The sequence below is a fragment of the Astyanax mexicanus genome, chromosome 15 (assembly GCF_023375975.1).
Source record: "Astyanax mexicanus isolate ESR-SI-001 chromosome 15, AstMex3_surface, whole genome shotgun sequence".
NCBI lineage: Eukaryota > Metazoa > Chordata > Actinopteri > Characiformes > Acestrorhamphidae > Astyanax > Astyanax mexicanus.
The window spans coordinates 32,529,734-32,546,779 of NC_064422.1; the positions used below are offsets into that span (position 1 = coordinate 32,529,734).

At 38.4% G+C, this 17,046-nt stretch overlaps 1 protein-coding gene across 3 annotated transcripts in view; it reads left to right on the top strand.

The window, feature by feature from the left end:
- Window positions 1–17,046, top strand: part of vwa2 (von Willebrand factor A domain containing 2) — a 33,405-nt gene that overhangs the window by 13,693 nt on the left and 2,666 nt on the right. For all 3 annotated transcript variants that reach the window (XR_007424418.1, XR_007424419.1, XM_007259270.4), the window contains exons 6-15: window positions 1,521–1,715; window positions 6,837–6,973; window positions 7,115–7,244; window positions 7,791–7,846; window positions 7,983–8,090; window positions 10,870–11,204; window positions 11,886–12,129; window positions 13,968–14,519; window positions 15,406–15,528; window positions 16,294–16,431. Coding sequence is in view for 1 of the 3 variants with exons in the window: in XM_007259270.4 (XP_007259332.3) it covers window positions 1,521–1,715; window positions 6,837–6,973; window positions 7,115–7,244; window positions 7,791–7,846; window positions 7,983–8,090; window positions 10,870–11,204; window positions 11,886–12,129; window positions 13,968–14,519; window positions 15,406–15,528; window positions 16,294–16,427 (2,014 nt within the window). In the remaining 2 variants the exon portion in view is untranslated. The remainder of the gene's footprint in view (window positions 1–1,520; window positions 1,716–6,836; window positions 6,974–7,114; window positions 7,245–7,790; window positions 7,847–7,982; window positions 8,091–10,869; window positions 11,205–11,885; window positions 12,130–13,967; window positions 14,520–15,405; window positions 15,529–16,293; window positions 16,432–17,046) is intronic.

A 17,046-nucleotide genomic window follows, 5' to 3' on the forward strand; every position in this document is an offset into this window, starting at 1 on the left:
GGTTGACCATCTTAGCTCTGTACAGTTTGTGTACTCTACTGTAATATATCAATAACACCACTGTTAAGTAATTACTGCATGACCATAAACTACTTAAGAGGCAGATTCAGGTTGTTTGTAGGGGTGGGCAGGGGTGAAGATGGGACAAAATATCAACATTGCAATATATTGTAACATGTTTTGTGATACATCATTGGTGTGTGAAAGCAAAAACTAAACTCTATAAGTTGTACTGCTTCATTAGTTACTGTGAAACTTGCACCAATAAATCCATAATTTCTGGTATTTGCTTTTTAGAAGTATTTTATCCTCCTCAGTAACACCCATGGCCTGAAGTACCATAGAGATTTGTCTTGTGATATATAGAGTATACAGAATCACTGTATTGTCTTATCATATCGTGAGATGCCCTGTGATTCTCATCCCAAGCCACTGACCGCACAACAAAAGGGGTAGCAAAGCTTTATAATGTCACTCATTTACTGGAAGGGCAGAAGGGCGCCAACAGCTACTCAGGAAGTGCATTTAGGTAGCTGATTGACTGGATAAGGTATGTTGGATGCAGGTAAACAATAAAATGTGCACCGACAATTAAGAGCTCTTGCTCTGGACAGCACTTTGCATAGAAAAGGATGGCAGTGTAAACTTGACCAAGGCCTGTAAAGATGGCCAGACCAATAACACTCCAAAACACATCTCACATAAACGTTTGGTGAGAGCTTTTAAAACCAGAGTGTAGAGAAGTGATTCAGACAATAGAACCCTGAGAGTGTAAAGGGTTCGAGCTGCATTTAGTGAGCTGCAATGAGAGCAGATACAAAAGCCTCAGAGCCTAAGGGTAAAGGTGGACATACAAACTACATATTTGAGTTAAAGTAAATGTATCCACGCTGTAAAATATTGCTCCAATAAAAATCCTACTCCTTTAAACCATTACTTAAGTAAAATATAAAAGTTTTTGCCTTATGTACTTCAGTATTGAAATTAAAAGGTTTATTATTTTTGTGACAAGCTTAATGCTGAATCAACTAAATTTAGATGAGTTTTAATGTAATGTAATGTAATTAGTTAGTTGGACACTGATGTCTATTAAAAAATATTATAAGCACAAATAACAAAAAAAAAACACTGATGGCAAATAAGTTCCATTAGGTAGAATCAAGTGGCTATAGATACCTTTCAGCAAATAAAGTCTCGGATCACATGGGGAAACACTTTTTCCCTTTAAAAAAAAAAAAAAAAAAAAAACTATTCATGCTTCTAAGACAGGTTGGTTTCTTTACATTGATTGGAATGAACTGAGAGTGAACAGTAGCACTGTTTCCATACACTTTGAACTACATTTTAATTTCACATAACATCAATAAAATGCAAGAACAACGATAGTCTTCATCATACATACTCTTTAATTCGCTGTAATTCTCACTAGCCTTTGATTTTAGCTCACTGGCTCCATACGTGGTAACTATTAACGTGTTTGAAGTTTTCTTTCTCTGTTTTCTTTTCTTTTTTTCTCTCAGAGGTGGAAGCACACAGACAGGCCTCGCTTTGAAGTATGTGTTAAGGAAGGGTTTTCCTAATAGAGGGAATTCCACTGTTCCTCGCATCGTCATCCTCCTGACTGATGGAAAGTCCCAAGGTGCTGTGCAGCTGGCTGCCTCTGAGCTCAAGCAGACTGGAGTCTCACTGTTTGCTGTTGGCGTTCGCTACCCCAGGTAATAAAACCCATTGAGGTGTAGTTTTTACACAACACACAAAGTTTTCATTTAAAACATTTAAACTGTATGTGCTTTATTATTTTAAACACAATAATGTTAAATAAGTAAATGCTTGAATGGAAGCGGTTTAGAAAATGCATATTATAGAAAATAAAAAACAAAAAGTATTTCAAGTATTATTTTTTTTTACATTTAGCAAGCAACCATAAACTATTGTTACAATAAACAATAATAATGCTGTAGTTATACACTCACCTAGAACACTAGTGGTAACACTATATAAACACTGATTATGGCCTCCTAACTTCAATTCAAGCTTCAATTTCAAATGTATAAGAGATTTTTATTCTAGATTTTGGTCTACGGATTCAGATATACAAATAGCTACTTCTAAAATAATGTCAAGAATAAGATAAGAAAATAAGATAAAATAAGACAATTTAGTGAAGCTTTCAAGAAAATATAAGTGATTTATTCTTTAAATTCAGACTTTTTAAAAGTCTGTCCTTTAACAATGCTAAGAAAGGTAAGACTTGTCTCCCCATATCTTAATTACCTAATTTCCATGCTTATAATAATAAAAAGTTGTGGCCACCCATTTTTTTATTTAATATTTTAACTGTACTGTACTTAACTGTATTATTTTAAACATAATAATGTTAAATAAATAAATGCATTAATGGAAAAATGAAAAAAAAAACAGGCCTTGTGCGGCTCAAAAGGCATGTACTAACAAGATAAATTTGATAATTGTGGGTGCCGAGTGGTCCAGCGGTCTAAAGCGCTGCCACTATGAGCAGCTTCGAACCCCAGCGGTCTAAAGTGCTGCCACTATGTCGAACCCCAGCTCATGCAGCTTTGCCATCAAGCTGCCGGCGTTAGAGGGAGCAAAATTGGCCCTGCTCCCTCTGGGTGGGTAGATGGCGCTCTTTCCCCACATCACTCCTATGGTAATGTCTGCAGCACAGGGCGTCTGTGAGCTGATGTACCGGAGCCGAGCAGCTGTGCTTTCCTCCAAGCGCGCTGGCTGCTCGGCAATGCTGCATCAGCAGCAGCTCGAAAAGAAGCGGTGGCTGGCTTCACATGTATCGGAGGAAGCATGTGTTAGTCTTCACCCTCCTGGTGTGTTGAGGTATCACTAGTGATAGGGGGAGTCCTAATGAGTGGGTTGGGTAATTGGCTGTGTAAATTGGGGAGAAAATGGGAAAAAAAAAAAAAAAAATTGATAATTGTGTGCATTGTAGATGTAAAGGTCTTACTAATAACTATCTCAGTAAGTCTATAAAAAAGCATCTTGAAATTCATAAAATACTTATAATATAAATATAAAAAAATAACTTTTTAGTAATTTACTATTTTTTTTTCTTAATAGTTCGGGACTCTAGGGGCTTCTTTTTTATCTCTTTAAAGTAACTTACAGACTGGTTAATTAAAATAATTTTTAATTTAGAACCAAGATAAACAACCTGTTTTTTATATTAAAACATTGTTTGCAAACATTGAAAGAGTGAGACTCAGCACTTCTATCTGTGAGCAGTTAGTGCAGATATGTACCGCATGAAACCGTGCTGAAAGTTTGACAGATGTGATGAGCTTGCGTCAAAATATTAGGAGCTGCACTTCCCACAGGGAGCAGATGTGCTGATAGCTTTTTGACAGTCCTCCAGCCCAGGAACAGGTGGGCCACTGCACTCTGATAGATTGGTGACTGTGTGTCCATTGCAGTTTCTGGACAGAGGAAGTAGAGAAGATCTTTGCGGTTAACCACATTTAAAAGCCACAAATCTTGCTCTTGGATGCGAGTCTGCCGGGACATGTGTGCATTTTCATGATGTTTAGTTGAAAGATGCAGGATAATGTTTTATAGCTCTCCTGGCACCATCTCTGAACACTTTAACACCAGACACTTTATCATTGTATATCTATACTTTCAGCAGGGTTTGTCCTACTCAAGTATCTAATTCCAGAGAATTTTCTTTTTCTCTTTTACTGTGTCTTAGTATGTACAGTGGAGAAAATAAGTAATCAGTACATCCTTATCTCACAAGGCGAGAGCCCCAGACTGATTGTCATTTCCAGTAATAGCATCAAACGTTGTTACCAAGCTGCTTTCCTATTGTTTTGTTGCCCATCCCAGCCTACTAAACTAACAGGTCTGTGATAGCAGGAATTCATGCTGGTTGGTAGGTGATCAAATACAACATGCAGTAAAAAAAAAAAAAAAAAAAAGAATATACAGACCTCACCTCTTTGTAGGTGGGAAAACTATAAGTATTAATACTTATTTTCCCCACTGTAGATATTATCCTGGCAAAAATACAAATCCTTACTTCTAAAATAAATTCTTAAACACACAAGTCAAAAATAATAAATTACATTGAAATACATCCCAATAAATATTAAGTTTTGTGTAATTTTTTTTTAAATACAGAGTAGCCACATATTTGGTTTATTTTCTATAGGTTTTTTTCTAATGAGCGATGTTCAAGTACATTCTTTTATTCCGCACAAAGCTGATTTAGCTTTATTTTCAGACATATAAAACTCTCTGTATATACAGTGGTGTTTTTTCTACATTTTCTTTTTCACCTTTGGTTCTTCACACACTAAAGGATTATTTTATTATAATAATTTAATTTTTTTTTTAGATAATAATAAATAATAATAAATACTAAGTTTTGTGAATATATATATATATATATATATATATATATATATATATATATATATATATATATATATTTTTTTTTTTTTTTTTTTTTTTTCTCTTAATACAGAGTAGCATTCTATTTGGTGTATTTGTGTTTTAGTGTATGGCAGATTAAAAGGAATAAGGGAGCTGCGCAGGGGGAAGTGAGCGAGTGAAGGGAGAGAGTTGGGAATCGGACGGACCCGGTGGAGAAACTTCGAGAGCGGAGGCCGCAGTTACTAGGGAGTAGATGAGGGAACGCGAGCGGAGAGCTAAAAGTTTCATAACTCGGTAAACGGTAACGCTCAGCCGGGCCGCCAGAGCGGTCATTATAAGATTATAAGGACACTGGAGGTCATACATTCAGAATGTGTGAGTTTATTGAGTTTGTAAGGAGTTTAAACGAAGCTCTGTTAGCTCATTAGCTTAGCTTAGCATATCTTAGCTTAGCCGGGCTAATTGGCCTGGCGCGTGTTAGCGCGTCTCTCTTCGCCGCCCGTAAAAACTGTAGTTCTGGATAAAAGAGCGGAGTTTCTCTTTCTAACCCTCCCCGCGCTGCAAACAGCGGCTGTTAAACTATGAACCAGAGAGTCACCGAGTCTCCCAGCGGCTCAGGGTTTCTCAACCACCAGGACGCTACTGCAACTAACATTTAAAGTTACTCCGATACTGTCGCTACATTTGCTCGCTTGAGCGAAACGACCGTTAGATTATGGGTCTCAGGGACTCAGACCTGCAGCGTTTTTCTCCTTTTGTCTTTTATACTAATTTTATTTGAATGTTTGATAAAGTGAGCCTACATATATAATTTAAGGTGGTAACGTTATTTTTTCTGTTATAAATGAGTTATGCGCTTTCTTAAAAAGTCTACAATAACATAACTAAAGCTAAAATAGTTAACGTTAGTTGGTTTACGTGGTTAAAACAATTGAAGGATGGTTTTAAAAAGTGTAACTTTAAGTATATAAAAGGTGCAATTTTATAAAAGCTTTCATTATATAACTACCAGGGGGTTATTTATAAAACGGATGTATTCCCATAAAACAGCAAAATTAAATAGTTAAACTAAAATACGTTCCTTAATTTTACAGGTGTAGCTAATTAGTGACCATGAATTTACAGCTTAACCCTCTATGACAAACTAAGCTTTTGGGTTTGTTAAATCTTTCCATCCCATACCGTTTAGCTTACAAAAAACTGTTACTTTTCATTCGTTTAGTTTCGATTCGTTACATTTCTTTTTGTTAAATTCCTTACTATAAAACACCTTTTTTCCTGTATCCACGTAGACTCCCAAGCTTGTAAAAGTGTAAAACAAACTAAAATTGAAATAGAAGGTTGTAACGGAGATTAAAATAGATAAATAAATAAATATAAAGGTAAAAAGCCAAGGTTAAAAGACTAAAACACAGGCACACATCTCAGGGTGGTTAGAAATAAAGTTTATTATAAATAGGGTTTATTATAAATAAAATGAAATTATATAATTCTTTTTGTATTTAAAAAAATATATCATTTTTAATGTGTAACTTAAAAAAAAAAAAAAAAAAAATATATATATATATATATATATATATATATATATATATATAAAAGGTAGATTCATTATTGATGTATGAATTTACATTAAGTTGACTACAGTATTTATTCTAAAAACATTCAGTACTTTTTGTATGTGTGTGTGGTAGCTTTTATTGTCTCTTTTTTTTTTTTTTTTTTTTTTTAGTGTTTGTGTGTTTTATATTTACTGATCACAAACAAAGTGAGTAAGACAGAATAGAAGAAATTCAGGTTTCGTGATCCTCCAGGTCTTGGACAGTAGTTAGAAGTTCCATTTTCTCTGAATCGTTTAAATTCTTAAACTTCATGTTTTGGAAACATCATTTGACTTATGAAAGGGTACGTTATATTTAACCAGTGTCTGCAAAAATATCTTAAGATAAATTGAACCCATCCAATAGTTAAACATGTTAAAATCTTTTGGTTTTAGGAAAAATCAGTTATTTTTGTTACTATTGTAATTAAATTAAGTGCCTTAATGAATTAGTTTTTTAAAGGACACCACTTTAAAATAAGACAATCAAATCTTATTAAAAATTTGATAAATGCAAAGTAATACAAAGGAAGTTTGACAGTATAAATAAGTGTGCAATTTTTATTTGACATTGGTGCCCTTTCTATGTATTTGTTGTAACTGTCTTTTAATGTTTTTTAAAAGGGTTACAAAGCAAAATCCGGCAATAAACCAGCCTTATTTTAAAGCAATATTCATAAATGTACAAATAAAGCAAATTTTACTGCTTGATGATTGTTAAATTGATCTTATCTCATTTTTAAAACCAATTGCTTTTTTTTGGCTAAAAATAAAAAACTGATAAATGTGATCACGTCATTTAAAATGTTTGTTTTTTTTGTCATCACTGTTTCAGGTGGGAGGAGCTCCACTCTATAGCCAGTGTTCCTGTGGAGAGTCATGTGTTCTTTGCAGAGCACTTCAGTGATGCTGTGAATGGGTTGATAACGTCCCTTTCCTCGTCTTCCTCCGTCTGTATGGGCATCCCCTCAGGTACACTCTCAGCTCTTAGTCCTCAGTCTGCAGCCGCTGAGCGACAGCCTAATCTCTCCACACTCTTCGCTCTCCCTGTCAGTACAGCAGTTAGAGCTTCCTGCAAGCTGTTGAAGTGTGTGTCTGTGTGTTTGTCCACAGGCTGTAAGGTGGAGACTTATGCGTGTGTGCGGAAAACTCTGGAGACTGTGAAAGAGCTGCAGGGAAACTTTATGTGCTGGAAAGGATCAAAAGGCTACTCACCATACACCTCCTTATGTCCGTTCTACAGGCAAGAGCAGTTCCACCAATAAACACCTGCACTCGCACACAACCACCCCACGTATGTCTACATGTGCATTCATTTAATCCAATATTTTAGTGTAATAAGTTGGGGGAAGGCAATTTACCCAATCCTCATTCATATGAATTCTCCTCTAATTGTACTCTTTTTGATTCCAGCTGCTGATAGGAAGAAAGAGGATTTCTTATTGTAAACAGTGGACACACAACTGTGGGTTCAAATCTCAATGGAACATAAATTGCAACAAAAAAAAATCATAGTATTTTAAAATTATGTTCTAGAAAATGTCTATAGAACTAACCCAGCACACCTACATTACATGAATAGGATTAGATGAATTCACACACTGTCCTGTAATGCACTCAAGGTGCTAAGTGTACGTCATGTAGAGGCTGTTGAGTTAAAGGACTCTGTACATCTTTTAAAGGATCTGTGAGACATACTTTCCCCATGGGTATCCCTTGTTTAAAGCTTGACAGACAAAATCAATATCAGTATTCTGTGCATCAAGTGATGTCATACTTTCTTGTGCAGGTACACCAAAGCTTACAAGACACTACCTGCAGTCTGTAACCGAACAGTGTGTTCAGGTAGGAAGTGAAGTGTTCTTATTGTAAGATTTAATAGAATATGTATAATAAATGCATGTTTATTAATTTTTTTTTTTTTTTGAAGTAGCTGTCTTTATAACTATCTCTCTCTCTCCATCCCTTCTTCCCCGCATAGATCCGTGTGATTCCCAGCCGTGTCAGAATGGTGGGACGTGTGTGTCTGAAGGTCTGGAGAAATATCACTGCGAGTGTCCTTCAGGCTACGGCAGTGACCCCAACTGCGGTGAGCCACACACTCCTCTCTCCATATCCTTCTTGGCCAACAGATTACAAACTCTTGGCTTTAGTCCTTAATGGTTTATGATAGTTAAATGTTTTCTTTGGGCGGTCTGTTGGTCTTCGTGTGCGGCCGCAGCTGTCAGGCCTGTGCGGAGAGTGTGTGTGTGTGTGTGTGTGTGTGTGTGTGTGTGTGTGTGTTAGTGAGAGAGTGTCACTGTGAGTTCACTTCAGTTGGCATGGTTTTGGGTTACAGTGTAGGTCAGATTTCAGACTGGGTCACGCTTGGCCGGAGTGTTCCTCAACCTCTTCAAGGATTTTTGTCCTACTGATGAAAAGTGTAGTCTAATTTCGCCCAGGGTAAAAACCCACACATTCCTCAACTCCCACAGCATCCACCTTATTGCACTGTGTAGCGATACGCAATAAACCGTGTAACCCAGCACTGCTGCCAAGTTACTGAGCCTAGCTTATTGTTTAGTCCATATTATGCTTCTAATACTCCCCCTGGCTTTCTCTCATCCATGCTTATCTCTAAACACACTAGCATGTAGGGCTGCACGATATTGGAAAAATTGACATCGCATAGATTTTTTATTTTATTATTATTATTTTTTTTTTATAATATCACGATGTTAAACAATGCATGGTGTGACGTCACCAGCCCCGCCCCCACCTGCGCGCTGTCTCACGACAGACCAGACCCGGCCCGTTCTGCCCGACTCATAAACTGTCATTATGAGCCCGACCCAACCTATAATTTATATTATTTACAGACCCATTATTCAATAAAAATGTATAAGAACAGCCACACACAGCGCTGCAAGTCAAAAGTGCTTAGTTTTAGTTTTGCACAGTGGAAACAGCGTTTATAAATAAATTAACAAACAAGAAAACGAAGGGTATTCTATCTGTAATTTAGTTTGTTTTAATTAGTTTCATAACCACAGTGCAGTTCCAGTTACTTACCGTTTTTTTTTTCTTTTAATTTCCATTTCTGTTATTTTCAGACTGTCTGCTCTGTGATTACATCACGTGTTAAGTCATGTGGCAGCTATGCGGTTGCCTCGTGTTTACGCCCGCTCGCGCTCCCCCTCCCCTCGCGCTTCTCGGCAGCAGGCGGCGCTGCTCACTCAGAACGCTGAGGAGCTATTTCTTGTGTCAAGAATCAGAACATTGCAACATGACCTGTTTGTTTTTACTGACTTGGGTAACATCGCACATCCTGCGATGTGACCATCGCGCATGCGCACATTGCGATGACTATGCTTAAACAATATATCCTGCAGCCCTACAAGCATGCACATACTTTGTATTTTAAGGGTTTGTTTCGAATGTGATAGTGTATATATGTAGTACATACACATTGCAAGTTCCAAGTTGTACCTTTCTGCCCGACCCAAACCGACCCATAAACTGGCTGTTTTTGGTCTGTTTGAATGTTCAGAATTATGTTCATACTGTTAACAGAAGCGTAGAACTATTATTTAATTAAAATGTTTTTTTTTTTGAAACAGCTACACACAGTGCTGCAAGTCAAATACGGACAAGTGGAGAAGCTCGGGTGAGCGCCCAGAGCTGCGTGATTAAAAAAATTTGCACCAGTTAGAATGTTATTAACAGGTTAATTTTTAACTTACAATGTTATTATAGTTTTTAATTTTTCATTATAGTTTAATTTTGTTTTTATTTTTTCTCTTCCAATCCAGTTTGTTTTAATTCGTTTTTACAGTGGGTTTGCTAGTTTTTATTAGTATTATCACATCAGAGAGATCATTCCGAGAAACACAGAGTGAGTGAATGAGTGTGAGTGTGATCAATCAGTTCATCCTCCACCGGAGTGTTCTGGTGTATGAGCTACTCACAGGTAAAGTTCTTACAGCTGCTTCTCAGATAGACTTATAGCTGTGTGGTGTTTATTCCACATACTGTATCTCCTGTTCCAACTACAGAACACGTGCTTTTATCTCCCAGATCTTTATATAAAATAAAAGTATAATTAAAAAACAGATGCCTACATCTCAGACTATTTTCTGGAGCCCGACCCAACCCCGCCCGGCCCGAGGAATGTGGTGGCAAATCTCGGAATTTAAGCTCTATTTCATTCATATAACCATAGATTTTAGAATTATTCATTTAACCTATTAAATCAACACCAGATTAGCTACACCCATATTTAAGAAATGCTTCAGTTTGGACATTATAATACAAGGCAGCCATTAAGTCAGTCATAGTTTGGAGTGACTATCAAACATTTTCTTTAATATGATATATCATGTTGTCTGGCGCATGCTGTAGAGGAATGAAACCCAAGTCTGGCATTACTCTACTGATTCAGCATTAAATGTTAACTCATCCTTATAATATATGTTTGACACTTTACTGTTTTTGCTGCATTTTTTTAATGGCGGACAAACATTAAAATAGTAAACAATGGAATATGTTTTAATAAAATGCAGCCAAGTGTCCTTGCAGGGTTTGATTAACTGGCCGAGTGAGCATCACAATGGGCACTTTCTGCTGGTTAACATGATCTTAACACTGTAAGATGCTGTAGAGTAACTGGATCCTGGTTAAATTTTAATGATCTGGCCTCCTAAGCTGCATGGAATCAAAGTGGCTTCATGCTTGGATTTCTCAAATTCTGAAACAAAAACACCATTCCTTAGATTTAAAATAACGTATAGCCTAATGATGCATTATAATGTGAATACTTACTGCAGACAGTCCTATCAGGTCATATGTCAGTAAGTACAGTTTTTAACAATATCTCCCTTCCTCTCCAGCTCCCATGATGTCTCTGGACTGCTCGGTGGAAGTGCTGTTCCTGGTGGAGAGCTCTACTGCACTGACTCTCGAAGGCTTCCTGCGCTTTAAAGCCTTTCTGAAGCGCTTCATGCAGACCGTGATGAGCTCAGACGCCCCAGTGAAGATCGGCCTGGCCCAGTATGGCAAAGATGTGAAGCTGGAGACCCTGATTGGGCAGCACAAAGAGCCGGTGAAGATGATGCGAGCCGTGGATTCTCTGCAGTACCAGAAAGGAGAGGCCAAGACTGGAAATGCTCTGCGTTATGTCACACGCCATGGCTTCCAGAGTGCTCCTGTCTTCGCTGATGTTCAGGTAGGGGTGTCTGAATGTGAATGCTTGACTTGTTAGCTTGTAGGGAAACACTACTCACTATACTGGCTTCCCTTCAGCATGAATTTAGTGCAGTTTACCGTTCTGCCTTTTCTGGTCACCCTAGCATTACTGTTTAGCCTTCATAGATTATTGACAAAAACAAACAAAAAAAAAACATGAAACACCAGTTTTCGCCTCACTTCATTGGCTACCAGTCTAATACAAAATACAGTTTAAAGTGCTTTTAGTTATTTTTACAGCATTAAATGTTCTGGCACCTTCTTATATTGCAGATTTGCTCACCTCCTCAGTCTCACAGTGCTCTAAGATCATCATCATCATAGAACTTGTTGGTCATTCCTTGGGTTCGTTTAAAACTCAAAGGTGATCGTGTATTTTTGGTGTATGCCCCAAGACTTTGGAATAGTCTGCCGCCCGCTATTTGCCAAGCTACCTCTGTCTCGGTTTTTAAATCAGGTCTTAAAACTCACTTATACAAAATTACAGTGAGTTATTGGGGTTATATGGGAGTTATTTATCAATTTATTATATTTTTTGAGGATACTTTAAAGAAGCTTTAGTGTTATTGCTTATGTTAAACTTTAGTTGTATAGGGTAATACATCATAGCCACATATACACTAGGTGTACTCATATTTTTGTTACACCTATATGCATTCAGGATGATCTACCACGGGTGGTAGTGCTGATCACTGGGACGCCTTCTGCCGATCCTGTTGTGGAGCCCTCTAAATATGCCCGAGACAGAGAGATTTTCATCATTGGCGTGGCACCAGAGGGAATGAAGGAGGAGATCAACAACATCACAGGAAACCCCCAACGCTCCATCACTTACAGTACTCCTGACCGACTGAGCGCCAAGATCCCTGAACTCAGAGCCAAAATCTGCAGTGTGGACAATCAGGGTACTGTCCTTCTACCTTTACTACACTACAGCCCAGAGAGCTCCAGCATGATATATTAGTAGCTCACAGTACCAAAGTGCATTTTTCTGTTTCATGGCACTTCAGTATTCCTTCCATACTTTATTAAACATTTAATAAGATCCAGTAATCTGTTCAACAATTGAATACACATGTTGGACATGTTAGATTTTCATGTTTTTAATAATGCTGTCAGGTGTTTAATTTTAATTAAGTACATGCTTTGTAATTAATTACCGTATTTTTCGGACTATAAGGCGCACCGTATTATAAGACGCACTATCAAAGAACGCCTATTTTCTGCTATTTTTCCATACATAGGGCGCATCGCATTATAAGGCGCGTTAAGTGACACTAGAAAGGGTGCCTATATCAAAGTGAACAGGGGTGGCGCCATGTTTCCCTTCCCCCACCGGGGGTGGTCGCTTGCCGGTGGAGCGTCTCAGTATATATAAATCTAGCTCTTTCAAAGTCAAACGAGTGCTGGATATTAATCTACACAGATTCCTCTCCTGAAAACTGTTTATTTGGGTGAGTAACGTGCTTCAGTTTATTTACAGTAAACTTAGATTTCCAGATGTCCACTAAGGCTTGCTGCACCAGCGTTAGCATAGCTATCCGCTAGCACGCTAGCTAGTCACCTAAACTAGTAAAGTTAACCCAAACTTAAACGACAGCGTTACACTGAGTAATCCTGCGTGTTCTGGTAAGACAGTGAGATATTAGCTAGCGATTCGTCCCCCGTAGCTTGTTTTAACACTGTAAACAAGCAGATTACAGGCTGATAAAACTCACCTCTGAGAGAGTTAGCGCTTAGCATCTAGCTAATGCTAGCCAGGCAAAGCAGCACAGACTTACAGGCCGATAACTCACCTCTGAACGGTGAACGCTTAGCGATTAGCATCTAACTCTAATAATACTGCTCCAGCAGTATTAAAAGTGCTAAATTTAGAAAATACTGATCTCTGAACAGTGAAAAAGCTAGCTAGCTAAGCGGTTAGCATCTAGCTAATGCTATTGCTGCTCTGCACGGAGTGTGTGTTTACTGCTCCTTACACCTGACGGGTAAAATTTAGATAATACTGATCTCTGAACAGTGAATAAGCTAGCTAATGCTATTTGCTGCTCCAGCCTCGGAGCGGCACGGCTCTGCACGGAGTGTGTGTTTACTGCTCCTTACACCTGACGGGTAAAATTTAGATAATACTGATCTCTGAACAGTGAATAAGCTAGCTAATGCTATTTGCTGCTCCAGCCTCGGAGCTGCACGGCTCTGGACTCTGTATAGCACTGAAACTCTGTATAACGCTGCACGGAGTGTGTTTACTGCTCCTTACAACCTGACGAGTAAAATTTAGATAATACTGATCTCAGTGAATAAGCTAGCTAGCTTAGCGGTTAGCATCTAGCTAATGCTATTGCTGCTCAGCCTCGGAGCTGCACGGCTCTGGACTCTGTATAGCACTGAAACTCTCTATAACGCTGCACGGAGTGTGTGTTTACTGCTCCCTACAACCTGACGAGTAAAATCCATACAAAAGGCGCACCGTATTATAAGACGCACTGTCAATTTTTGTGAAAATTAAAAGTTTTTAAGTGCGCCTTATAGTCCGAAAAATACGGTAATTGAAATAAATGATTCATCATTAAATTATTTTAAACTGTACAATTCAATAAAATCATAGACTTAAAAACATGAGATACACTACATAAGCAATAAGAACAATGTGTACCTTGCACCAAACTGCATCAACCATTATAGCATTTATCGGGAATGGCAGTTCCAGTTTCACTTAAAGAATCTTTTTGTTTCTGTGCAGGATGTCTGGGTCAGTCAGTGGACCTGGTCTTCGTTCTGGACGCATCAGCAAGAGTGGGCAAAGACAATTTCATCCACCTGCAGGACTTTGTGCGCAGTACCTCAGTCCAGTTTGACATTAACAGAGATGTGGCTCAGGTGGGGCTGGTGATTTATGGCCGACAGCCCGTCTCTGTTTTCGAGCTGGACACTCATGACTCTGGCTCTGCCGTGCTCAGAGCAGTGGGGGAGGCGACCTATCAAGGTGGGAGAGGCTCCACAGGCTCTGCACTGCTCCATGTCCACTCTCGCAGCCTGACAATGAGCAAGGGAGCACGGCCAGGGGTAAACAAGGTTGTGGTGGTGCTAACGGACGGATCGGGGGCAGAGGACGCAGCGGTGCCAGCTCAGAAGCTCAGAGACAACGGTGTGTCTGTGTTTGTGATCAGTACAGGAGATGTGCAGAAAGACAACTTGCTTCGTATCGCTGGCTCCGAGGATCACGTGATTACAGTGCCCTTCTATGAGGAACTGAAGTACTTTGAGGATGTGCTGGTGCAGATGGTGTGTGCAGGTGAGAAAGAGTGAGAATATAGAATAAAAACTGCATTGAACACTGTACTGAAAGAATATTCATGCTGCCATATTTTGTTATGATAAGTGATTTCTTGTACAGTTTAGTAATGGTCCACAGTTATATAGAATAACATCTCAAACGTGCATGTGCCAGTTTAGAGTTTTTATGTACACTAACATTCAAAAAGAAATAGAACAGGAACTAGTATCTTGTCCCTTGATTTTTGCCACGACCCATGGAACCTTAGGAATGCTGCACTGCCCTGTGGGATAAATTCTTGAAGCCCCTTGCATAGAATGTTAATGTGATTTCTGCAAAAAGAGTCGGTTGTCTGTCTATGGACAATTCTAGCCAGATACTGCTGGTCACCATCCTTTTCACTCACTGCTGTGCTGTCCACTGTGGATGGTAATGCCTTCTGTGATGTATTCATGGTACACACGTGACAGATTGAGGACTGTTAAATGTCAAAACAACTTTAGAAATAGAATGTGCCATCTGTCTGGCAGCCACTATCAGGCCTAACTCCAACTCAGATAATTCACATTACCTTGCCCTGAGCATGCTGGCCAGTGTTTAACCTTGCTCACAAGAAAGCATCTGAAAACTTCTACAGGTGTGGGTGTTACCCAGCTGTCCAGTGAGGTAAAAAATATGCGATTCATTTATCTTTACTTCCTTCTGACATGTCAGTGTACAAAAGCTACAGGCATTAGACTACCCATTACTATAGTCATTAAATCTTCATTAAGTAGTTATTTAAAGATATGAATTGTGGCGTAATAATAAATTAGGCAACAGTAAATTATAGATCTGAATTACGTACATTGATTCTGAATTATTATACATCTTTGTTGTTTGTTCTGTCCTCCTTTCTGTGTAGATGTGAAGAAGCCAGTGAACCTGTGTAGGCCCAATCCATGTATGAATGATGGCGTCTGCGTGCTGCTCAACAGGACTTATCGCTGTGAATGCCGAGGCTGGGAGGGCCCTCATTGCGAGACACGTCTGTACCAAACCACTGTTTATAAGTGAATTTACCACAGTGACTATTAGTCTGCCGTGTAAAAAAAACATACGTAGGAGCTAGCTGCAAAAGTAGCATAACTAAGAATTTGCCTTGTTGCCATAGAATAACCATAAAATAATCTTTAATTAATTTAGTAGGGTTAAGGGTTAGAGTGTGGTTCATGTGTAATAGTGCCTCTCCTAGCATTTTACCCTTCTTGATCGTGTCCACTAGGTGTGAAACAAGATAAATATCTAATTTTTACTTCAATTGTTCAGAGTTTTAAGGTTCAGCTAAAACTTCAACTGTGAAAATCCTTGTTTTTTTCCCACAGAATTGAGTCCAGTACCTCAGTGTGACATCTAGCGAGAACTAGTATTGGCATTAGAATTACTGTTTTAGTATTAGCCATGTGCGCTATTTAAATTCTGTTGTATTAAAGGTACAAAAAGAAAAAGAAAAAAAGTACACTGAGCATCTGACTTTGACCCATTAGACAGGGAGGCAGGGGAGAGTACACATATTAAGACTACAAAAGAAGGAATGCAAGGAGTATCATCCCTTAATATAAACCTACATTTAAAAAGATTTGGAAAAGCTGAGTATCCTAATATTTTGGTCATAAATTGTGCTTCTGGGAAGGCACTTAATTTATGTTGTTAACTTTAAGTCTTTTGAAAGCTTTAATTGCTGGGAGTGTATTTGTTGTGTTTTTGTGGAGAATCCATTGGTGATAACAGTATATGTTGCATTGTCTTACAGGAAGTAGACAGCAGCCCTCCAGAGGAGACCTCCCAAGACCTGCAGCACAGAGACGGCGCCACAGAATGAGCAGCACAGAACTGCAGCAGCGCTACAAAGAGCACCGCAGGAGACATGCTGCAAGACCCCAGTGATGAGGCAGGCAGATCAAACACACGTGCACACAGGCCATTCCATACTGTTACTTGCTCTTTAAAGAGTTCCATAGCTTACCTGATCAGAGGAAAGGGAAACATTAAAGGGAAGTTTGTATTGTCAGATTTAGAATGGATTAGTGTGATTGATCTACTGCAAAAAATCTGCTTAAATAAGAATCATCAGACTAACCGTAGCTCACATTTAACACAGGATCTGTCATTATTACAGTAAACATATCATTACACATCATGTGAAAAAAGGGGGGAGGCAACACTTCCTTTCTGGGGAGTTTGAAGACTGCTCTTCATTAAGCTTTCACAAACGGGCAGCTGCAAATGCTGTGAAAGCAAGCAATCACATCAAAACAAATGCAAAAATAGTGCCTTACAGCAGGAGGTGCATGTATTTTCTTTTTTTTATTATATTTTTAGGTTTTATTGTTCTTAATTTTTTGTGACAAAATGCTTTCTTGATAGGCAGCACATATTTTTTTTTTGCATATTTTATATATTTATTTTATAAGCTTATCTACTGTGTAACTGAAATGTAAAATGCATATGCCATTCAGTATACGCTGATTAGCCAAAACATTAGGGCATTAAGATATACACTGAC